This window comes from Schistocerca americana, chromosome 1 (assembly GCF_021461395.2).
Source record: "Schistocerca americana isolate TAMUIC-IGC-003095 chromosome 1, iqSchAmer2.1, whole genome shotgun sequence".
NCBI classification, from domain to species: Eukaryota; Metazoa; Arthropoda; class Insecta; order Orthoptera; family Acrididae; genus Schistocerca; species Schistocerca americana.
The window spans coordinates 1,126,973,550-1,126,999,676 of NC_060119.1; the positions used below are offsets into that span (position 1 = coordinate 1,126,973,550).

The following is a 26,127-nucleotide window of genomic DNA, read 5'->3' on the forward strand; positions in this document are numbered from 1 at the left end:
CCCTAAAATAAAAATTTATATTGAACATGGGCCAAAGGAATGTTGTAAGTAAAATAACCACTTTGTTCAAAGATGTAAATAAATACTTACATGACCACTCGCATGGTGCACTGAGTCACCAGAAGTGACAGCGTTACACTAAATTCTCCAATTAACAAATTCCTTAGCATCGACAATTGCTGCATTGCACATAATGGTCATCAGAATAGTAATGAAGGAATACGTTGATTTTCAAAGGTCTCCATAGTTGGCAACCTCATCATTTACAACCATCATCATTTACATTCTGCCAGAACTTCTCTTACTGTATCGCTCTGTGTTTCAAATTCATATCTTGAATAACTCAAATATTTTGTGAAAGCTTGGAACACTTGTACAATTTTTTCACTGTTGTTGGTCACTTTACCATTTTTCATTCTGAATGACTGAGTGAATATGTGACAGAATGTGGTGTATAACCAATGTCAGTTTGTGTTTTGTCTTGTTTAGATTCTTATTGATAAGAGTATCTTTTATGATATTTTTCCATGTCTTCTCAAACCCTCTTGAAGAAAACTATTTTTTAAATTCTGGATATTCTATTCTGTTCTTTTATCATTTACTTGAAACCCTTGACTTCTTTTATAATAGCTGACACATTCCCTATGATACTTTTACTTTTTCCCTCTTCATATATGGATTGTATTATGCTGTTTGCTCAAGTATATTTGTTAATTATACAGGCCAACAAATTTTTTTTTTCTTTGAAAAACTTTTTTTTTTTACTTTGATAGCTGCTCTGTATAGACTTTTATGAGCTGAATCCAAATCTAGCCTTAGTTTTTTTTTTCTTATCACCCCTAGTTTTTGAGCAATGTGCTTTTCATTATATAGTATAAAAATCTTGTCCTACACGGTAAATGGGGAAATTAATGAAACACTTTGTGACAGCAAAAGCATGGTTTGTATGTACAGTAAGCTACTTAAAACAATTATATTTGTTAATAGAGGTTTCACTTGTCAGCTGGAATTGGTTTGTATTTTCTTTCTCTTTTTCCTTTGAAGCTTCTTGTGTAGCTTTTTCTGCAATGAGTCACTTGCTAAACTTCTCGGTGAAGTGATCAACAGTAATCCGCCATCATGTTGGTGTTCCAGCGGCCTTGGTAGTGTTTTTCCATCACTTTAATGTCCTGCTGAATGTGTTCTCCTTGCTCCTCACTAACATTTCCCAAATTGTCCGGGAAGTATTCAAGGTGACTGTTCAAAAAAGTGAACTTTCAGGCTCAGTAAACATCCTAAAGTTTCAAACTTATTTAACATTTTAGCTATAATAGAAACATATTCTGGGTCTTTTTCATGTCTTAAGAATTTTGTAATGACTTGCTTGAATGATACCCATGCTTATTTCTCATTTAAGGTCATTGCAAAGTTAACATCAAACATCAATTTTCTAATGTCAGGTCCAACAAAGACTCCTTCTTTTAGTTTAGCTTCTGAAAGGTGTGGAAACTTTTGGCAAAGATACCTAAAACATGGTCCATCTTTAGGCAAAGCCTTTACAAACTATTTCATTAGGCCTAACTTTATATGTAGAGGTGGTAGGAGTACATTTTTTGGATCTACAAGGATTTTGTGTAGAATGTTCTTCTCGCCAGGTTTTAAAGTTCTTTCAGTTCTTTCTGCACCATTGTTGATCCCTAGAACAAGAAACATGGAAATTTGGTAAGGCCACCTTGCTGACCAAAGAGCATGCATGTTACTTTTAGATCACCACATATCATCCAATCATGAGCAGAACAGCCTATTTTAATTAGCACTATTTCTAGGTTTTCATAGCTTTCTTTCATACATGCAAAATGTCCAACAGGTATAGATGCATACATGTTACCATTGTGTAATAAAACAGCCTTTAAACTAGTTTTGGATGAATCAATAAACAGCCTCCAGTCTTCCTTTTTGTATTCAATATCAAACTCATTCATCAGACCAGGAATGTCTGAGCAGTACACTAAATCGCCTTCTTGTTGAAAAAACTTGGAAAACTGCTGCTCTCTCTTTCTATACATGTATATGCTGGTTCCAACTGCCAATAAGTTCTTCTCTTTTAATCTAGAGCCAAGCAATTCAGCTGTTTCTTTCGTTAAGCCCAGATCCCTAACCAAATTGTTAAGCTTGGTCTGAGTAAACAATTTGGGCTCTAGACTTTCTGCATTACAATGGAATTCATCATCACCTGGTTCACGTAAATCAGATTGTTCATCAGAAAATACTTCTGTTGGAATAGAATTTAAATCATCTGGTGGTTCAGGAACCAGCAAATCTACACTGTGCCCTACTGGTTCGATGGTGGATGGAAGGTTAGGGTAGCTTATTAGATTCTTGTTTTTTGAATTATGACCAGTAATATCAACACTGCAAAATTAGTAATCATTGGAATATTTTCTTGGCTCCCTCCATATCATAAGAACAGCAAATCTAAAGGCTTTTTTCTCCTTTTTGGACCATTTCCTCAAATCCTCAACACACACATAACATATCTTATGTGGTGCCCAAGATTTATCTTGATCACCAAGCTTAGACCCAAAGTATGGTAGATAAACCTTTTTCACAAAGTCTGTAATGTTCCTTTGGTGTTTTTTAATCACAAATTCACCACAAATATAACAAAAACTGTCAGCAGAGTTTTCACAACCACAATTAGACACTGTACTGAGTAAATGTTCAGGAAACAGGAAAGTGAAGTTAGGTTGACAGTAAACAAAACACCATCTGTTAACACAAAAATAGAATCAACCTTTTTTTTGCCTCATCACACCTCCTTTTTAAATTATTTTAACTATATAAAAGCTGTTGAATTCTTTAAAAATCGCTTAATTCAATAAATATAACTGTAAAATGTGAAGAAATGTTGGGTGATACAGTTTTTTAAGTATCATATTTGGATTTACCACCTTAAAAAACATAGGAATAAGGTATTCTCAGCAAAAAAGTTTTTCCATCATTGGCCTGTGTTACCTGTCCTCTGTATCTATATCTGTACATTCTCCAGATTCACTGATAGAAAAATGTTAACAAGAGACTATCCATGATAGTCTTTGTGAGCTCACTGCCTGCTTTTGGATGAGCAAACCAACTGTGTATTCACCGAAGTCCTATCAACAGCAATCTATAGTGATGGACAGGCACACAGGCAATAATTCTGGCTCAGTTGTATCTAAGGGTTGGTGTTGTGTACTGCTGCCTTTTGCCCCAAATAATTAAGCATTGATGTGGCTCAGCATAATAGACAGTGAAATTTCATTAAATTAAGCATACATTTCCAAATATATTAAATTAGGATTATTAACATATGAAATGAGGTGTCCTAATGCACTGATTTAAATTCAACTTGTAAATTTACTTGCAAAGAAAGAATCAAATGGAAATGTGGCCTTGCATTTCTAAATAGGCTTGTAGCAGATACTTAACTGAATCGAGCAGTAGAACAGTGCAAAGCAAGCAGAGCATCAGATGAAAAGTTCTGAAGACCAATGAATATCAAAGTTCATAGCACACATAAAATGTCCCTTCCAAACTTGTTGAAGATCAAATTAACTCTGACGCTAATATCAGTCCTATTATTAGTTTGCTAAATACTTTACAATCCCAGTGAGGTTACCTATAATCACATTAAGTCAGTACTACCAATATCCTGAACCACTTTATCACTTAATGACTTCTAAACAAGATGTCATACATATATGGTAATAATTTTAGTGTGTTCTAGGGCTTCCACCAATTCCAAAATGTCCTTACATTTTCTGTACTTCAGCTGTAGGCGTTTTTGGCTATTTTAGTGAATGTAAATGCTTTTACTGTAGCACATTCAGCTGCCAGGCCAACCCCGCATTCAACTCGTTTACCGCCAGGTGTTTAAGCTTCAAGCTTTCCCCAATCCCACGATCTGTCCATGGAGCAGTGGCCCCCAGGTGCTTCATTAACACTGTTGCTCTGTCCCACCTTCTGCTGCTTGCCCCTATACGGTGCTCATCAGAACGATGGCATCCTGTAGTATCTTCACCTAACTAGTGGGATAATCAGAAATCATGACTCAGACAGTGAACTACATTGTGTTTTTGCTTTTAGGGCAACTGAAACAATGGCTGAATAAAGTACACACATTAAAATGTATATGTAATAACTTTGACAAACTTTGCTCGAGTAGCATCAATAATCAGTTTATATTTATTCCTTATTCACAGGGAACTAATGCACAAAAAGAAGGATGAGAGCAGCCACCAACCAGAGATTTTTCAGTCATGTCTTCTCCTGAATATCAGTGACTGTGCCATCTCTGAGAAATCACAAGTTTTTACTGTGACTGTTTATAATCCACTTAGCTATGTCACATCCCACTACGTCAGACTCCCAGTGACAGGTGTATCTTACTCTGTCAGAGATCCTGCAGGTAATTTCACTTCTTATTCACATAGATTAGTTTTATGACTGTTGAAACTTCTAACTAATTTGCCTTTTCATATTCTCCTCTGTAAAGGTACGCAACTGCCAGTTCAGCTTGTACCAATTCCATCACCACTTTTCAGTTTACCAGGACGAAAGAGTAAAGCTACAGTGGAGATGGTTTTCAAAGCTGAAGATGTTCCTCCTCTAGGATACAAATCATACTACGTTGAAGAGTTGCCTCACAGAGTGCGTGGGAAATCAGATCTAGCAGATGATGGAATGGATTCCACAATTGGAAACAAGGTACAGTACTTACAGTGTCTCAGAACATGCAGAGTGCCATCTCTGGTAACAGCAATCATCACAAAATTTTATTTCAGTGCATTTTTCTGGAAGCAATGCTACAACTATACAGGAGAAGTGAACTTGTCCTGTTGGGATTTCTTGTGATCTAACCAAGGCATTCGATTGGGTAAATCTAAAAATTCTACTGGGGAAACTAAAATATTATAGTGTTAAAGAGATTCCCCTGCATGGATGGTGTTATATCTTGACAACATTAATGATTGATACAACAGGAATAAAACTAAATCTGGATTGTGAAAACATTAAGTACTGTGTCCCACAGGCTTCATTACTTTGCTCACCCATATTCTTGACCTACATAAAGAAAAAACAAAGACACTGTGGGGGGATGGTAGGATAAATTTTCGTTAATTACCACTCTTAAAGTTGTATGCACATCACTTTGAATCATTTCGATACCTTCATTTCTCTGAATGAGAATGAAAATCCATTTGAATAGCTAACACCAATCTTTAACTCACATATGCAACAAGGACCTATTAACTCCTCAGACACATAACCTGAAAATAATTTTAAAAAGTAATTTGTATCTCCATTCTACTTCCTGACAGCTGAAAGTTTTTTCCAAATGACAGTATCTGGCAATAACAGAATTTTTTGGTGAATTTCATTTAACACAGTTCCAAGGATAACCCATTGTATTAATAATTCCTTCAGTCAAACACATTAAAACAGTAAAACCTTATACAACTGTTAATCTTTCCTTAGCATCTGGCACCATGAGATTTGAAATTTTACTAAAGTTCCTGGAATAATTACTGTTTGTATTAAACATTGATCAGATTAGTCAGTTTCTGCTTACCCATAAGGTAGAAAGTGTAATGCTTCACTCCCAGTGTGAATTTTGGATACTGGCAGCATACAAATACTCACGTATACCAAAAAGAATAAGGCAATAAAATCATTTAGTCTTTTTAGATTTTCAGAAACCCACATGAAAGCTGAAATACATGACATCAAAAATGGAATACTAACATAGTCTCACTCACAAGTACTTTATTGTTATTATTATTATTATTTTATGTAGCCATTAGAGCCTCATGATCTTGGGCTATAAAAGTACAGCTTCTCTCAGTGCTTCCTGCAGAATAATCCCTCTGCCAGTTCCATCAGCAGCATGCAACACTCCCTCTCACCTAGCTGTACTCTCCTTATGTCCAAAACTGCATGTAGTGTCACTGACACTGTAAATTTTGTGTCAAGTCTAATCAGTATTAATTGAAGCTTTAGGACGTGGATGATGAATACCTGTGGTCGCTATATGAAGGAAGAAAAAGGAAGGAAGACTAGGTTTAATATCCCATCAACATCATGATGATTAAAGACAGAGCACAAGCTTGAATTCTGTAAAGTATGGGAAAGGCAATTGGCCGTGTCCTTTCAAAGGAACCATCCTGGCATATGCATGGAGAAATTCAGGGAAATCACAGAAAACCTAAATCTAGAAGGCTGGACAATGGTTTGAATTGTCATCTTCCTGAATGCGAGTCCTGTGTGCTAAACACTGCACCATATCGCTTGGTGTCACTATTTGAGTGATGAGCACCAATTTATCTTAACTACGTCCATTCAGTAGGTGACAATATTCAGTAAGGGTCATCTTTTGACAAAACAGCATAAAAGTTCCATACTATGAGTAACTTCCCTTACTCATATCCCATAGGAACTTTAATTAGATTATTATCCAAACTGCTTTCATAAGTGCAACTGGATACAAGAGAGCCTGTAAATTCACTCTCTCGATTAGCACTGGCGTACAGCCTGGGCATCCAGCATTAGACTAAAAATAGCAATGATTCATTAAAGTGGAGTAATTACTTCTCTAGATCAGTTCATTCCCTGAGGTTTTCACCTGACTTGAGACACATAGAAAGAAAACTGAGTAGGCAGTACGTCTAAGGTCAGAAGGAAAGTGATGACTAGCAGACATAACAGGGCAACAAGATCAGTAGCCTAGGGACTGCTCATTGATTTACTAAAAATTAAAATATGTTCAATGGAGGTCTGTTTAATAAAACATAGGGCTCTGTTAATGGTGATCAGCTCCACTGTAAAAACACTATATGTTTTAATCAACAGGTATTATTTCTGATTGGTGGGAGGTGTAAAAGCATATCTCACCCTATCTTTTCTGTCCATGGCTGAGGGAAGTGACTGGTGACAACTGAAATGCATAAGTATCAGTAGCAACTGTTTGTTTATTAACTATGAACAGAAACTAATACAGCTTCTGGGGAAGAGTTTCTGCACTACTTGATGTTATCTAGAATGTGCTCACAATGGTGCGGTCCACAAAGTCTTGGTTGGTGACTAGCAGTAGGGTTCAGCGAGGTTTGTGGTTGATTGAGAGGCAGGACCAGTAAAGTGTAACACTCAGGAGCAGCTGATGGAAGTCCAGCAAGTGTCAAGTGGCAAGACAACAAGAAAATTCCAATGGATTGGCTGCAGATGTAGCCAGCGTAGAGTCAGGAATGTGTTCTGGCCACAGAGTGGTCGAGCGTGACCTAAATAGCCATTAGCAGGGGAATATCTTGCAGTGTTAAATGACCATGTTATTGCACAGAGGTGAGGTAGTGACTGTGAATGTAGTGCCATTTATTATGAATTGCGCACCGCGTATCAATGTGGATGGCATCCACTGATGTCATGGTGGCTTGGTGAGGTTTGGTGGAAAACAGCCTGATGGGTCATGTAGATGTGTACTTTTTCCATGCGATTTCCCAAAGTAGAGTTGCTAGTACCAGGGGCCACAGTGTACCTACAGTACACGTCTGTAAGCATGGTGGCCACATCGTAATGGTGCAGCTTCTGTATACAGTACTGTTTGTGGTCTTATAGCCACCAGTATAAATTACAGTAACATCCTGATACTCCTGAAGAACTGAGAGGAACAGACACTGAAAGGTTATGGGGCAACTGAAACTTCAAGTCCTCGAAACAGATTGGTGCTAATTGGGAGCACATTCCAAGGAGGTTAGGCAGAGGTCATGCAGAGGGTCTGAGGCACATTCCAACTGGTAGCCCCACCTCGAGGGCATGTCTGAGAGACTCGATTCCCCTCATATGCAAAAATAAATCTGTTAAGTTGGATCATTAGGAAATTGTTGTATGGTGATTGTGTAAGTGAGCGAGAATTGTACTGTCATAGCTGGAAAGGGAACAACCCTGCTTTGGCAAGGAGACTGCTTGGGACTACTCAGGACGGTGCCAGTGACCTGTAGTGCTCCTTGAAGATGGGCTGGCTCCAACACTTTCAAAGCTAAAGTTCCACTGGGTTATAAACTTGGCAACCACAGCCCAATTGGTTTGAGACCAGGACCTGGTACATATGGAAGAAAGTAGCGCATTCTCACCCCGAGAGGTGTGGGCGAGGAAGCAAACAGCATTATGCTTTTGAAAGGTGCTAGTCTTTAGTTGAAGAATATGGGACATCTAAGTCAGTTTTCTATCATAGAGGAATTCCAAATATTGGGTCTGTGCAACAACATGCAATTGCTGGGTAAACCTACCAGAGTTCAGAGTCAGGTGAACCAAGGTACAGGATGAACCATGGTACAATGATAGAAACACATGACTTGCATTTTCATGGGAGAGAATTGGAAGCTCTGGGTACAAGTCCAAGCAGAGGCCCCTTGGTTAGGACACTGGAGTTGGCATTCTGTCAAACCTACAGACTGAACCAAATACAAAACTCTTCAGCATACACTGCAGGAGTGGCAAGTGGTCTGACAGAGGTCACTAGCCCATTGATGGAAATGACGAATAGTATGACGCATGGCACAGAGTCCTGAGGGACACCTTTCTCTTGGATCCAATGTACCAATGCTAACCTGAAATCACTGGTGGCATACAGTATGATGACTAGAAACTGGTATGGAGCCTCGAAAGCCCCAGTCACAGAGGGTATATAAAATGTGATGGCAGCAAGCAGTGTCATACGCCATATGTAGGTCAAAAAAGACAGCAATTAGGTGTCCCTGTCAGAGTGTTGTTCCCAACATACAAAAATTGTCAATTGTGTATTGTCCCTCCCAGAAACCTAACTGACCAGGATACAAAAGGCCCATGATTTGAGAACTCAACGTAATTGTTGGGATAACATTCTTTCTAGCAGTTTGCAGAGCCTGGTATTGAGGTTAATCAGTTGGTAGCTGTTAATGAATTCTGGATTTTGGCCTGATTTAAGGACTGGGATACTGATACAGTCTCACTATTGTGAAAGAGAAACACCTTTTAGTCAAATATGGTTTAAGACCCTAAGTAGATGGAGCCTCTGAGTAACACTCAGATGTTGGATTATCAAATTGCAATGTGTGACAAGACAAGAGACTGAAACAGTCCAGAATAAATTAAAGGTTCGATATATAATTTGGCATGATGTGATAAGTCTTCATCTCACATTTTATACATTTGAAAGGTAGCTGGGTAAGAAGATAATGTCGATGCAGTCAAAAAGTGGATCACGAGGTGTTCAGCAAGAACCAATGCATTGGTACCACTATGAAGGAGGAGGCACGGGACAGTTGTTGATCTTTGTTGGTCTAGTAGCCTGAGCAGCTCACCCCACACCAGGGATGAAAAGTCACACATTCCCACAGACGAGACACAGTGCTCCCAGCATTCCTTCTTACTGTGTTTAGTTGGATGATGAGACTTAGCACAGAGCTGCTTAAGTGAGATGAGTGTGGTCTATGAAGGATGTCTCTTGGGATGTTGTAGGGCCTGATCCTGAAAAGTTGTTGCAATGTCTGTGGTCCACCATGGGACCAGCCAGTGTTGGAATAGGCCCATAGAAAGGGAGATAGCAGTTCCACCAGCACGAGCGATCACACTGGAGAAGTCTAGCACAACCTCATCGATACAGACCAACAGATCAAGACTGAAAAAAAGCTGGTGTGTCAAAAGGCCCCTGCCAGACAAAGTAATACTTTCCCACAGGAAGTGGTGTGCATTTAAATCACCAAGTAAGATAATTCAGGGAAAGGGGGAGAGGAGAAAGAGTTGCCGAACTAAAGTGATCACCTCAAGATAAGTAAGTGCTCCACATGCATGTAAATAAATGTTACAAATGGTGGTTGCTAGTGTCTTTTGTGCTCACACTGCTATTACTTACAACATGGTACAGAAGGAAATACACTCATTGATGACATCTGTGAAAACCAGTGTTCAGACCTATCTGGGTGCTCCCACTCAGTCACTACCATTCTGACGTAGTGCTCAATAACCTCTGAGTTGGAGAATGGTCATCAGTGAAGTTTGTTTCATGGAGAGCAACATAGACTGCAGGGCAAGAAGAAATTAGTAGTGGTTCTGGCAGCTCTGAGTAGTATCCACTTGCAGCTGTATTATACCATCATGTTGAGGGTGGCCAGGTTAGGTGAGAAGGGCCCAGGAGAACACGACACACCCCAAGATCAATGTCTATCACCAGTGGGGCTGAAACAACATTGACAAACATTGGCTTGGAGTCCAACAGTGTGAGGGGATCTGGCATCTCTGGGGTGAGAGAGCAGCCTTCTCCAAGATTTCTCCTTTTTCTCTTTTACAACTTTTGGCAGTTGAGAACCTTGTGAAGGCTTACCTGAAGAGTAGGAACTGAAGGAGAGCAGGTAGCCACAGGTTGTGGCTCCTCCAGCCACTGGTTGGTGTCACATTTCTGATCAGCATACTTCCAGGGAGAGGGGTAGATGACTGAGGAGGATGCTGTGCAACTATCAGGGTTCAATATCAAGGGAGTAAATGAATCAGGTAATGCTGATGACAGTGTACCTGCACACCCTGAGGTGAGCGTACACACCAGCAACAGTAGCAGTTGTCTGATATACAGTAATTTAGTTTAATTTCTGCTTTTTTCACATGCTTCTGCAAATGGGTGAGCTAAACCTGTGTGTTTTACTCTGTACACTAGTGGTTAGCAAATTACTCTAAGTTTTTGTTATTGCATAACTCTTGAGGCATATTGTTGTGTAAGGCAGCATCCTAGTGTAATTTTCCCACCGCCAGAAACTCCATGTCATGCCACTAAGCTTAAATCTCATGCTGGTAGACAGCATATAGTTTCGATCAGTGCATTCTAGTTTGCATACTTATCTCTTGCAGTAGTTTTTGGGTAAGCAGAGTTTCTAGTAATGGGTAACTGTAGATATACCCACTTCAGTAGAGAAATTTATTTCTGTTTAAGAGCTTTCTGTCTCTGGGTATAGTGAGAAGCCAACAGAACATTTGGTAGTGTTTCCTTATTCTCCTCATTATATTTTGCACACATTCCACACTTAGTAGTGCCATTTGAAATCTTATATCTATTTTTTTACACATTACAGTATGGCTAGGGACTGTGCTTGTTGTGAGCGGACACAAGGAGAGCTGGCTGCAGTCAGTAAACAGCTGGAACCTGCATTGGCTATCATCGATGAGCTTCTGGCTAATGCTCAAAGTTGCAGTGACGTTGGAGGGCTGGTGACAAGTCCTGTGACAACTTTGATGCCATTGGGATCCCCTGGTGACCAGGGTGTTGCTGGATCTTCTGATATGTAATATCTGACTGGTCCATCCTCATTTGAGAGTGAGTGGCAGGCAGTAGTGGGTTCACGTCACTGGGTGGAAGGTGAAAGAGGGAGCAGGTCACACCCCTTAGCAACAGGTACGATGTGCACCCAGTGTTGACGATAACTCTGGGCCAGCATGGGATGCCTCTCCTGTTGCGCCAGTGGCCAATATTCCTGCCCAGTTTGGACAAGTGCAAAAGGTGGCTATGCTTGTCATTGGGAGCTCCAGTGTTAGATGGGTGACAGAGCCCCTCAGGGAAATAGCAGGCAAGGCAGGAAAGAATGTCAGTGGATACTTGGGTTGTTTGCTGGAGGGTCTGATCCTTGAAGTGGAGGAGGCCTTGCCAGTGGCTATCAAGTGTACTGCGTGCAACCAGCTACAGATAGTGGCACATGCTGGCATGAATGATGCCTGCCACTTGGGTTCTGACAGCATCCTTGTCTCCTTCCAGTGGATGGCTGATTTGGTGAAGGCAACTAGCATCGCATGGTGGGTGCAGGCTAAGCTATCTATTTGTAGCATTGTAACTAGGGTTGATTATGATCCTCTGGTTTGGAGCAGAGTGGAAGGTCTAAACCAAATGCTGAGATAACTCTGCAATAGTATTGGATGTGGATTCCTCAACCTCTGCTATCGGGTACAGAATTGCAGGGTTCCCCTTAATAGGTCATGAATGCACTAAACAGGAAGCAGCTACCAGGGTAGCAGAGTAAGAGAGGAATGCACATGGTACTTTTTTAGGTTAAGCAAACCCTCCCTTGGGATCAAAGATGATTTGCCTGATACATTAGTCACAATGTCCTCTGAGAATGTTCATCATCAGAGAGCAGAGATAGAAAAGGTTTATATGATTTTAGTAAACTTCAAGAGCATCGAAAGAATGGTCTCAGAATTAGCATCACTTACTGAAGGTTGTAATGCATAGATAGTATTAGAAACAGAAAGTTGTTTGAAACTGGATGTTGATGACAACAACATCCTAAGTTCAGATTGGAATATTTATCGTAGGGATAGGGTAGTCACCAGTGGTGGCAGCATTTCCATAACAGTAAAGAATTCAAAATGTAGCAAGATTACCATGTATTCTGATTCTGAATTAATCTGGGTGAAGTTAAGTATCAAACATCAGTCAAAAATGGTAACTGAATGCTTTTATAGACTGTCTGGGTCAGGAGCTCTATGGGTAGAGCTCTTCAGACAGAACTTGCAGAAAATCATTAACAATTTTCCTGATCATGCCATTGTTATAGTGGGTGACTTCAACTGCCAGGTATAGATTGGGAGTGTCATGCTATCAAGATTCATACCAGAGACAGAGATTCGTGTGACATTACTCTGGATGTCTTTTGAGCCAGTAGTTAGAGAACCAGCTCATGAGGGAAATGTCTTAGACCTCCTGGCAACAAACAGACCTGAACTTATTGAATCAGTTAACACAGAGGAAGGTATCAGTGATCATAAGTCTGTCATAGCATCTGTGACAACGGGTCTTACAGAGAATGTTAAGAAAGGTAGAAAGATATTTTTGCTTAGCAAGTGTGACAGGATACAAATTTCAGTGCATGACAAAGGTGTGGAGAGCAAATGGAAAAAATTCAAAGGTATCATGTAATATACCTTAAACAACTATGCTTCGAGTATGGTCTTAAGGGATGGGAAAGACCCACCATGATTTAATAGCAGTGTTAGAAAAGTCATACGTAAACAAAGAGAACTTCATCTCAGATTCAAGAGAAGTAAAAAACTAGTTGACAAACAAAAGCTAAATGAAGTGAAGATCAGCATAAGAAGAGCAATGATAGAAGCGTTCAATGACTTTGAAAGCAAAGCTTTGTCAACCGATCTGTGTAAAAACCTAAGGTGTTTTGGCCATATGTAGAAACACTAAATAGGTCAAAATCATCTATTCACTCAGTCAGTGACCATACTGAGTCAGAAATGGAAGGTAACAGACAGAAGGATGAAATACTAAATTCGGTCTTCCAAAATTGTTTCACTGCGGAAGATCGTAACACTGTCCCCCCTTTCAATTATCATACGAACTTCAAAAGGGCAGGTATTCAGATAACCAATCAGTTAGTAGTGGAAAGGCATCAGGACAAGATGAGATTCCTATAAGTTTCTACAAAGATTATGCAAAAGAAATTGCTACCCCTGTAGCAGAAATTTATTGTAGGTCACTTGAGCAATGAAAGGTATCTATTGACTGGAAGAAAGTGCAGGTCATTCTCATTTTTAAGGAAGAGTGTAGGACAGATGCACACAATTATAGGCCCTTGTTGTTGACATTGATCTGTTGAAGAATTGTGGAACATGTTTTATGCTCAAGAATTATACCATTTTTAGAAAACGAAAATCTCATCTATAAAAGGTGACATACATCCGGAAACAGAGATTCTATGAAACTCAGCTCACTCTGTTCCTCTATTAGACCTGGAGCACCATAGGCAATGATGCTCAGGTTGATTCCGTGTTCCTTGACTTCGGAAAGGCATTGGACACCATCCCACACAGCAGGTAGTGAAAAAAATATGAGCTTATCGAGTATCAGAGCAGATTTGTGACTGAATTCAAGATTTTCTTGCAACATGTCTCTCTTAAAGGGAAAAAAATTGACAGATGTACAAGCAATTTCTGCGGTAGCCTGGAAATGTGATAGGACTTTTATTGGTTACAGTACGTATAAATGATCTAGTAGAATGCATCAGATGCGCTTTAAGGCTTTTTGCACATGATGTCATTGTCTATAACAAAATGGCAATGGCAGAAGATAGTAATGATTTGCAGATTGACCATCAGAGAATTAATGGATATTGCAGGCTATGACAGTTGACACCGAACGTAAATAAATGTAACACATTGCACATATATAGGAAAGGAAATCCACTACTATACAGCTACACTATCGATGACAGACCCCTGGAAACAGTATTTGCCATAAAATATCTAGGAGTAACTATCCAGAGTGATCTTAAGTGGAATGACCACATAAAACAAATTGTGGGAAAAGCAGATGCCACTCTCAGATTCACAGGAAGAATCTTAAGGAAATGTAACTCATCCATGAAAGAAGTGGCTTTTAAGGCACTTATTTGACTGATTCTTGAGTATTGTTCCTCAATCTGGACCTTTACCAGGTAGGACTGACTGAAAAGATGGACAAGATCTAATGAAGAGCGGCATGTTTCATCATGGGATTGTTTCCACTGGTGCAAGAGTGTTACGGAGATGCTCAACAAACCTGATTGGCAGATGTTACAAAGAATGTGCTGTGCATGTGGTCTACTATTGAAATTTCGAGAGAGGAGTTTCTGGGTAGAGGCAGACAACATATTACTTCCCCCCACATATAACTCACATAATGACCACGAGGAGAAAATTCAAGAAATTAGAGCCAATATGGAGACTTACTGACAGTCATTCTTCTCACACGATATTTGTGAGTGGAACAGGGTCGGACAGCTCAGTTAGTGGTACGAAAAATACGCTCCGCCATGCACCATTAGGTGGCTTGCAGAGTATGATGTAGATGTAGATGAGAGGGCCACAGTAGTGGCAAAAGTTGATATAATTAAGCCCAAATACAAAGTAAACCACTTTTTTTCCGAGCTTCAAAATGGCACTCTGTGATCTTCAGTTCCTCGATTTTGTGTTCCTCAATTAGGACAACACACTTTGAGTATCAGGGAGGGTGGTTATTCCCACACCTGAAAGAGACAGGTGATAGTGCACATTGTGAATTTTTGTGAAGTGGTCACCCATAGTCTCCCCAAATCAGGTCATGTATTCACCAGGAGGACATATTGCTAAAACACTGGCATGTATAGCACCACATTGGAGAATGGAAATATAGCTTCACATTGCAGCAGTAAATCATGATTTTGGGGTTCCCTGAAAGTGAATCCCCTCCCAAAGCAAAGACGAATGCAGCGGTGTCTGGCGGGCATCAACATAGCACAATGTCACGTCTCCCTGAGTGTTTGAGTAGTTTTTCATCTGACTGCAGTGTCAGGTCCCAGTAAAAAATTAATCCCCTTATCAAGTTTAGGTTTTTACATGGTGTTATGGTAACAGATAAATCACTAAGCTGTTTACAAGAGAGTAATCTCTGGGACTGGGTAAGATTTTCTGTCTTAGTTAAGACGGAATCACTGCACAATTTACTAAGGGAAGAGAATTCAGCAAATTTGTTTCCAATATTCTCCTCAAAGAGCATTGGCTTAGTAGAGAGGAAGGACAATGTCAGAAAAGAAAAGCGATCATCTATCATGATGTCATTACAACTACAGTTGGGAAAGTTAGTAAATCAGTCAAGAAGGCTAGATAGATCAGATAAGCAATTATTAAAACCTCACTGAGACAGTGTATTGGCATCACTTAGTTCAAGTAAGATGGATGTAGAGGCATTATGGGAAAAGTTTAAGCAGATTTTAAATTGTGGCATGGAGAGTTATGCGCCTAGTAAGTGGATAGAGGATGGTGAGATGGATGCTCAGGTGAGACACACCAACCAACACCTTATAATCGGGAGTTCATTTATTCACCTCTTTACACAAGTAAGGCTTACAACCAACTGGTTGGCGGAACTACACCGAGATAATGTTTTTCTTAGTTCAGAGATGATGCTCAAATCGATACTGGTGTCGACCTCATCGGCGCCACATAGCCCCCCCCCCCCCCCCCCCGCAGTACGGAGTACACCTGAGAGGCAGGGGGGGGGGGGGGGTGACTATGGCATCAGCAGGGGTGGTCCACGGGAACTGGACCACGGTCAGCTCAACAGCGTTGTCGGGAGCTGTGTGGGTAGATGTCGTGAAGGAGGGTCCGGCCACAGTGCGCCTGGCGTCGTACTGGGCGTGCTGGTTGTGCAGCAACAGGTAGGCCCGCGGTTTGCGGGGGGAACGGAGCGACGGCGATGATGTCTCCGATGGGCATGGCAAACACACGAAGCATGTCCAGGTTGACATCAAGTGAGAGGGGAACACATTTCACCAGGTGGCAGGGAATGGCGGAGGTTGTGTCATGAGCACCGGATGAAGAGAAACACACAGTGTGTCATCGCATAGTATTATAGAGATGTCATGGATTATGTCCAGGGGGACAGGCACAGACACCTTGAGCGAGGGTACATTCGAGATGGGCGTGAGAAACCTTGACAGGGCGAGGCAGGCAATGGGGGAGAGGTCGAAGGGACCGGAGAGGGGCCCAGCGGCGAGGGTGTGATCGTAGGTAAGCTCAACGTGGGGAGCATGTGATCACTCGATGGACTGTGTGAGACCGGAGTAGAGGGTGAGGTTGGAGAAGAGCTCGACAATTGGAGCTGGAAGTCACTTGACTGAGTGAGAAAGTCCAACATGAAGGGAGTGGTCGGAGTGTCGTGAGCCACGACAGTGAGTGGCGTGGTCGTGGCCTGAAGGAGGATAGAAGCAGGCTCGACATGAGCAGGCTTAAGTCTGTTTAGAGAGACAGTAACAGCTGCATCTTTTATCTGGATGTCATAGGTGTTGGCTGAGTGCCGGAGAACTTGGTACGGGCCGGTATATGGGGGTTGGAGTGGAGCATGGACAGTCTCATCTCGGAGCATGACGTACTCGCAATTGTTCAGAGATTTCGGGACGTGAACCTTAGGGCGGGAATGGCTGGCCGGCGCAGGGATGTGGAGGTTGATGAAGTGGCGCCTGATGTGGTCCATGAAGGAAGGTAAGTCAGACTGAGGGACAGAAGCGGAAGGGCTCACAAGTTCGCCAGGGAGAACAATGTTCTGGCCGTATACGAACTCGGCTATTGTGCCTTTGAGGTCTTCCTTACAGATCGCATGAATGCGGGGTGGCACAAGGTGGAGGGCTTCCATCCAAAGAGTGTCGTGGCATCGAAGAGCCGCCTTGAAAGTGTGGTGCCAGCACTCAACTAGCCCGTTACTTTGCTGTGGTATGGATGTGCTGGATGCCGCAAATATTACAAATCTCATTGAACAGGGCCGACTCAAATTGTCTGCCCTGGTCAGTCATGATGATAGCTGGACATCTGAACCGTGATACCCATGACTTGACGAAAGCTCGAGCAACAGTTTCTGCAGTGATATTAGGGAGGGGGTCAGCCTCGACCCAGCAAGTTGTTCAGTCGATAGACGAGAGAACGTAACAAAAGCCATTAGAGGGGGGGAGAAGGCCGACAATGTCAATTTGAATATGCTGGAAATGCCCAGGAGGGATCGAAAAGGCACCAAGAAGGGGTGAAGTGTGCTTATGTACTTTGCAGCATTGACACGTGATGCAGGGGCGTGCCCATTGCTGGCAGTCCTTGAAGACAGCTCGACAGAGCGTGGTTGGGATGAGGGGGCGTGACTGCCTGTACTGTTGTCACACCAGGTCTCACCAGAAATGCCAGGGAAGGTGGTGCGGACAAAGTGTAGTGAAGAGGTAGAGTCTGAAATCAGGTTTTGTGTGTCCTCGTCAGTGGGTTGGAGGTTAGGCAGTTCAGAGAGGCCTAACAGCAAATGAATGGCGTCGACTTGTGAAAGGAAATCAGCAACTATATTGTCAGCACCCTTTATGTGTCTGACATTGGTGGTGAACTGAGATATGAAGTCCATGTATCTGAAACGGCGAGGAGGCGGGTCAGCTGGTGGGTTGGAAATGGCCGCAGCCAGGGCTTTGTGGTCTGTTAAAACACAGAAAGGGCATCCCTCAACATCAGTCTTAAAATGCTTGATCACTTCGTAGACTGTGAGCAACTCCCTGTCAAATGCGGAATATTTCCGTTGTGCATTGGTGAGCTTGTGCGAGAAGAACTGCAGAGGTGAAGTTTGGCCGTCGACTGTCTGGCTAAGGACAGCACCGATGGCAGTATCACTCACGTCTGTGGTGATGAAAAGCTGCACATTGGGATGATGATGCGTGATGGTGCAGGCCTCGGCAAAAAGATTTTTGAGGGCAGTGAAAGAGTCAGTCATAGCAGGGACCCATGGAACAGGCCAAGATCCAGAAGTCTTGGTGCCTGCCATGGCGTCCGTCAGTGGAGCCTGAATCTCCGCAGCCCAAGGTAGATGACGGCGATAATAATTGACCATCCCCAGAAAGTGCTGGAGCTCTTTGAATGACAAAGGTCTGGGTAGGTTTAGTATTGTTTGTACTTTGTGAGGGGGTGGTGAAATGCCGTCGGCAGAGACCCTAAAACCAATAAAAGTGACAGTGGGTTGATGTAGCTGCAATTTGTCTTGGTTGGTCTCTATGCCTGCTGCCGCGAGAGTGTCCATAACAGTTTGCACATGTCGAATGTTGTCCTCAACGGAGGAGCTGAACACAAGAATGTCATCAAGATATGCAAAGCAGAATTTTAGTCCAAATAGCATTTCGTTGATGAAGCGTTGCCAGGTCTGGGTTGCGTTTTTCAGACCGAATGGCATGAATCAAAACTGAAATAACCCGATTGGGGTGGTGATTCCTGTCTTCTCGATGTCTTCAGGAGCCATGGGGATCTGGTGGTAGACCTGTTTGCAATCAATGACAGAGAACGTGGTCGCACTTGCGAGGGAACTGGTAAAGTCGGCAATGTTGGGTATGGGATAGGTGTCCATAATTGTTCGTGCGTTAAGTCGACGGTAGTCTCTGCACATGCGCCAGGACCCATCTTTCTTGGGTGTCATATGAATGGGCATAGACCAGCTGCTGGGAGAGGGTTCGATGATGCCAGAGCTTAGAAGTTCAGAAATCTGCTTTTTAAGGTCGGAGAGGCGCTCGGGACAAAGTCGACGTGGTTTACTGGAGATCGGGAGGCCTGGCGTGAGGCGAAGCTTGTGAACCGTATCGTTGGTGGTGACAGAAATGTTGCCGGCGGCATGGGAGGTGGTTTGTTTACAATGTGTGGTGGGCAGGGCAGGCGAGGCGAGGTCGTGGTGTTCAGAGCCACTCGGCAGATCCGACGGGAGCTGAGGCAGCGAAGTGTCCCAGAACTCAACGTGACAAGATGGCCACCGGCCCGAACCAGTGGCACCATGGTCGGGTGAGCTCGGTAGAGCTCGTGAAGTGTTAGTGAGTCCATTGTCAGAGGGCGCGGCCTGTGGCAGCACGGTCGCGGGAGAAGCGCTAGGCACGAGAGCACTGTTTGTGTTGTCAGTGGCGGTTGCACAGTGGCACGCAGGAGCTGAAGTTGCATAGTTTGAGGTGCTGTCCACGAGGGGAGGGGCAGGAGCTGTCAGTACAGGAACATGTGATGCTCGTTGTGCATGCGCACTCATGTCCGGCCGAGTGTCAAATGCTGCCGTTTTAGGGTGGTGTGGTCCTGTGAACTATCAGTACACGTAATGGTAGACTTGATAGCACAGTTGCAAAGGGTAGTGTGAGGTAAGCACAAGGAGGCTCGATTGCTGGGACTACAAGCAGATTCAGCACACTTACTGACCTTGCTTTGTCCTTGCTGCAGTGTTTGTAATTCCTTTTCTGCGTCGGATAGCTGGAGCTGAGTTTTGTGGAGCCGGAGGGAGAGCTCGAAGTTTTCCTTGTGTAGGCGAGCGACGTTTTCAAGCTCGACAAGGCACTTGTGCGTTGTTTCTTGTAATGTAGTCGACAGAGCTGAGCATGTACGGATGAGATGAGCCTGGACCAATGTGTCATGGGGGGGGTTTGCTTGACGGAGCACAGGGGAAGTGAGTTTTGGACGGGTGATGAAACACAGTGTTTTGCACTAGGTGCGGTAAAAAGTTTGTGGTGTCACAAGAAGTCAATGCCTAGTATGGGTTCCTCAATATTGCACACTAAAAAAGTCCACTCAAGTCTGCAGTTTGCGGAGAGTGAGATGATGTGGGAGGTTGAGCCCGAGCATTGTAGTTTAGTAGAATTCACAGCTTGCAGTGAAGTATGATGAGGGCGGATGTTCGACGACACTAAGGACATAGGCAGCAGTGAAATACTGGCATCAGTGTCCACTAGGTAAAAGTATCCCGATGAAATTTCTTTAATATAAAGCCGTCCATAATTATCCGATTGTTTCCAGACAGAATGGAGCACTGGGAGGTGCCTGTATCAGAGAGTAGATCGTCGCTGCCCAGGGCCTGTAGCCGTCTCCAGAGTTGTGAAGGTTTGTCGTTGCCTAGTTGTTGTGCGCAGGAGGCAGCACCTGGACCTACCTGCGAGGTTCGGTGGCCGCAGCCGGTTCAGTTGCAGGAGGGGGCGTGACCAACAGCAGAGCCCAGCTGTTTGTATACTGCATCCCGGAGCGAGCGGGACAGTCGGTACAGTGTGGCCCCAGCCTCGTCCGGCCGTGGGACGAGGAGCCTAAACCTGAGACTTGCCAGGTAGGCAGTGGCTGGCTAAATAGAGCGGTGATACATCATGTAGTTTGTCAGAAATTGTCATTCGTTGCTCGACAGGTTCGGGAGACCTCTGAGCCAGAGCAAGGCGGATGTGGGGAAGTAGTTTATCTGTCCAGATGGCGAGGAGAGCTGTGTCAGAGAGTAGATCATTGCTGACCAGGGCCCGTAGCCGTCTCCAAAGTTGTGAAGGTTTGTCGTTGCCTAGTTGCTCGACATGGAGCACCTGCCGTATTGCTGTCTCAGTTGAGCGTGCAAGCCGACGTAGAACTGTCCTTTTGGCTAGAGTGTACCGGGTAGCTGAGTGTGGGGCGTCGACCAGGTCAGCAGTCAAGTCCTCCTGGTCGTGCAGGTGGGTGATAAGGCACAGAAATCTGGTTGGTTTGTCCAGTTTGAAATGGTCAAACACTTCATCCACAATTTTGAACCAGGTTGTTGCCCTGTCGGGATTGAACGGCGGCAGCGTCGGTAAGCATTGTAGAATGTTCAGAAGAAGAGGGTGAGTTGAATTTGTCGGGGCACTGCCTGAAACAAGCTCTTGTTGCTGCAGTATTCCAGGAGAGTGTGTCTCCAGGGTATGTGCCAATGATGGCTGGTTGGGTGGCAGCGTAAAAGTAACGTGTTGTGGTTGAGCGCAGTCCGTCATGACGCGGAAGGCCGATGCGGGTGAGAGACCGTAATGTGTTGATTGTGGTTGCGGAAGCTCAGCACATTGCGGGTGTGTTCGGATTGACGTGTCGTGGAAGACCGATGCGGAAGAGGCACCGAGATGTGCTGAGAACGGGAGCGGAAGCTCGACTGGAGCCGGCTTGGGGGCGACAGGTGAGAAAAAGATCAAAGTTTGAAAACAAGTGCCAGTCCACGGAAAACCCGACGTGCGATCAGAGTTGGAGCTGCCTGTGTTGCATGGAGGCTGTGGAGGTGTGGGCTGCCCAGAAGCACAGTGAGAAAAAAGATGTCAAATGTTGGGTGGAATGTGTGAATGTTCACTGTTCATAGTCACTTCACTCAAAAAGGTGTGTGGATAAGGTGAATGTCGTGACACAAAACACTGAGGCATAGCAGTAGGACAGAGATGGAGCTCAGGCACAGATAACAAGCCATTGTTCCTGTTGCAGGCCGAGGTATTGAAGCAGGAAGGCATGTGCTGATGCTGAAGCGAGGCAGGCGTGGGTGTGGTCGGATGCTGAGGAGATTGACGTGTGAACAAAGCAGTTCCGGCCACATGGCAGGAATCCACTTGGTACTGCACAGATTGCAGCGTGGCAAACCGTTGTCCTAGCAGTGGTAGGTTATCAAACAAAGCATTTGCAGAAATCGGCATCGATCCTGCACTGTACGGAGATCCATAAGAGGTAACTGCACCGTCGATGAGGAGGGCACATATGGCGAGAACAAAGGCATCTGATAGCCGAAGTCATGCACACTCCTAACCTCACTTATTGTTGCAGGCATGAAAAAGTCCGGTGAAATCAGCGTAATCGACGAGTGAGAGGCATCGTGTTGCAGTCCTGGCAGGTGTACATCACCCACAACACGATGCATGTCGATCACAAAATCTGGCATTAGGTGTTGGGCCAAAGCCATTGTTCGAATGTTGTGTTGAGGTAATACACACGAGGCCATGGACACAGTAAAACAGCGAAAATGGAAGACGTTACAACTCTGGGTCACCAGTGAGGTGGATGCTCGGGTGAGATACACCAAACGACACCTTATAATCAGGAGTTCATTTATTCACCTCTTTACACACGTAAGGCTTACAACCAACTGGATGGCGGAACTACACAGAGATAATGTAGTTCAGAGATGATGCTCAGATCAATACTGGTGTCGACCTCATCAGTGTCACAATGGAAAAGACCCGCCATGGTTTAATAACAAAATTCAAGGAATGCTGAGGAAAGAGAGACTGTTGCACTCTCGGTTCAAAAAGAAACACACAAATGATGACAGGGAAGGTTAGTAGAGATTTGCAGGTCTAAGGCTTCCATTCATTCCCCTGTTGACCAGTTCAGTATGGCATTTGAGGATACCAAAACAAAAGACAAAGTTTTAAATTTAACATTCAAGAAATTTTTCATACAGGAGAACTGTGCAAAGATACAATCATTTGGCCATTGGACAGACTCCCATATGGATGACATAGTAATAAGCATTCCTAGCTTAGAGAAACAGGAAGATTTGAAAGCACATAAATCACCACATCTGGATGGAATCCCAATTTGGTTTTACAAAGACTACTCTACAACATGGCTCCTAACCTAGTCTGCATTTACAGTGAATCTCTTGCCCAGCATAAAGTTCTAAGTGACTGAAAAAAGGCAAAGGTGACTCCGGTGTATAAGAAGGGTGAAAGAATGGACCCGCAAAATTACAGACCACCATCCCTAACTTCGGTTTGCTGCAGAAACGTTGAACATTTCTCAATTTGGATGTGTTAAACTTTCTGGAGACTGAGAAGCTTATGTTGATGAATCATCATGGTTTTAGAAAGCATCATTCGTATGAAACGCAGCTCACCCTTTTCTCACATGATATACTTTGAACTATGGATGAAGGACAACAGGCAGATTCCATATTTCTAGATTTCTGGAAAGTATTTGACATGGTACCCCATTTCAGGCTGTTAAAGAAGGTATGACAATATGGAATAAGTTCACAGATATGCGAGTAGCTCAAAAACTTCTTAAGTAACAGAACCCAGTATTTTGTCCTCAACAGCGACAAGGGTATCATCAGGAGTGCCCGAGGTAAGTATGATAGGACAGCTGTTGTTCTCTATATACATAAATGGTTCGGCGGACAGTGTGGGCTGCAGTCTGTAGACAAAATTTCAAGTTGGTGCAGTGAATGGCAGCTAGCTTTAAACGTGGAAAAAATGTAAGGAATAACAAACCTGTAATGTTCAGATTCAGTGTTACTAGTGTCCACATTGACACAGTCTAGTTCTTTAAACATCTGCATGTAACACTGCAAAATGATATGAGGTGGAACAAGCATGTGAAAACTGTGTTAGGGAAGGCAAATGGACGACTTCAGTTTATTGGGTGAATTTTAGGAAAGAGTGGTTCACCCACAGGAGATCACATACAGCATGCAGGTGCAAACTATTCTCGAGTGTTGTTTGAGTGTTTGGAATCCGTACCAACACTGAAGGAAGGCATCGAAGCAATTTGGAGGTGGGGTGCTAGATTTGTTACCAGTTGGTTTGAATAAAATGTAAGTATAATGTAGATGCTTTGTGAACTCAAATGAGAATCCCTGGAGGGGAAACACTATTGAGAAAATTTAGAGAACCAGCATTTGAGGTTGACTGCCATATGATTCTACTGCCACTGACACACATTGAAGTAAGGACCACAAAGATAAGATAGGAGAAATTACAGTTCAGACGGAGGCACATAGACAATCATATTTCCCCCACTCTATTTGCGATCGGAACAGGAAAGTAAATGACTATTAGTGGTACATGGTACCCTCCATGATACACCGTGCAGTGGCTTGTGGAGTATCTGTGTAGATGTAGAAGACAAATAGCAGGTTTCTTGTGGAGAGCACATGGGGGTTATTTTAAGCTAGGCAGTAGTGTGAGGTTTTCTAATGACCACTTTACTAGTTAGCACACAGATAGCAAAATCAGACCACATTCAGAGTAAAGACACTTTGACTGTCAAAATTTTATGATTGAACTGTCAAAGTATTCATAACAAAGTGTGATGAAGCGAGCTGGGATAATTTTAATTCACCTCTTGTTTTGCCATCTGCCTCCTTAAATTTTTTTTTTTTTTTTTTTTTTTTTTTTTTTAACTAATTACCATTAACACATGTGAATATAATCTGTACTTTCATAATACAGAATGGCTGACCTTCAGTTTTAAAGAATATAACACCAGATCTAAATTTGTGCTTAGTTTTATGTATGTACTTGATTTTCTAATTTATTTTGGCTATTACTAGTTAGTATCTTTTGTTACAGGGTAAAATCAGTAATTGTTTCCTAACTTAAATTCTATTGTTGACATATAAACAAATATAAAGTCTGTAATAATTGTAACCATTTGGAAGATGAAATGCCAGTACTCTTAAAGTATTTATTTGGCTCTATTCGAAAACATGATAGCAAAACCAGCCCTTCATAATTCCAAAGTAATTAACAGTTTTGTCAAAAGTATTGCTTGCATTCTTATATTTGTTAATTTCATGGCTTAAACAAATAATTTGGCCTAAACCTTGGAGTAGAAGAAACTGTTAAAAAGGACCAATTTTTCAATGTGTTCAATTAATTTAATGAGTTAAGTTTTAATTGTAATTTCTGTAAACTTAACTTCGAACAATGGGTAGTTTCAGTACCTATTAGTGAGATGATATATAAGGGTCCGATTTTTAGTCACGAGTCAGTCAGTCCATGGCCGAGTTTCAGACAAGGAACCTGTGTTGCTTAGAACGACAACAATGTATCAACATAACAGTGAAATAAGTGTTATACCAATAGGTCATGTGTTAAAGCAATGACAGTGACTGTTCAATTTATTTGAAGGACTGTGAACTATTGTTGCAGTATGTGGAGATTCACCTGCAAACTATTAATGAAGCTTATGGAAAGTTTAAACAATAGTGCACTGTGTATTATTGGCAGGTTGTGCAAAGTGAAAGTAAACTACAGTGAAACGCAAATTTGTACCTGTCAGCTACATTATTTACAGCAGACAGTGTCCAAATTACAAACCTCATTTTTCAGCTGGTGTAGCAACACACTACGTCAACACCAAGGACAAATGAAGAAATAAAGCAGGCGGAACCATCACAAAAGTTACAGAATTTACTGCCTTCCAAGAAAGAAGTTGTGTTCAGATTATTCCCTGAACTGGCAGTTGGATGAAACCTGAAGTAGAAAGCTCTGAAATATTTAATGATGCATTATGTTCAAATGACAAATTAGATGTCATAGGAAGGGGAGTGTTCATTGTGATCAGCAAAAATATTGTCTCTGTCTACATAAAAATTGAGCCTGACTGTGATGTTATCTGCACATGTGTAACAGGACTAGGTAAAGTCAGGTTAATTGTTAGATGTCTTCACAGGCCACCCATTTCTACTGTGACATTATTTGATCCATTTTGGTTCAGTTCATTGACCAGTAAGGACTGTAAAAGAAAATCGAACCTCTGTCTTATAATATGTGAAGAAGGGTTTTTGAGAAAGTAAGTACAATGAATAGAGCATATATAAGTGTAAAACTATATAACCACAAAAACTTTGTTATATTTTAAGACACAAATGTAAAACCTTTTGTAAACTATGCATAAAAAATTGTTGTATTTCAGGACACAAATGGAAAACTTACAAAGACGCTGATGCTACCACCTGACTATGCTCTCATGCTCGAAACTAGTAATGGTTCAATAAAATTATTAAAAAAGATTCATTGGTGGTTGCAGTATTTCCTACAGGCTAATCCACCATAACAGTTTCAGAATCATTTA

The 26,127-nt window shown here is 42.5% G+C and overlaps 1 protein-coding gene across 1 annotated transcript in view; it reads left to right on the forward strand.

Annotated features, from left to right (window-relative positions):
* Positions 1-26,127, forward strand: part of LOC124597038 (lysosomal alpha-mannosidase-like) — a 258,262-nt gene that overhangs the window by 163,412 nt on the left and 68,723 nt on the right. Inside the window, exons 10-11 of the mRNA XM_047135914.1 lie at positions 4,221-4,426; positions 4,514-4,725. Coding sequence (XP_046991870.1) covers positions 4,221-4,426; positions 4,514-4,725 — 418 coding nt within the window. The remainder of the gene's footprint in view (positions 1-4,220; positions 4,427-4,513; positions 4,726-26,127) is intronic.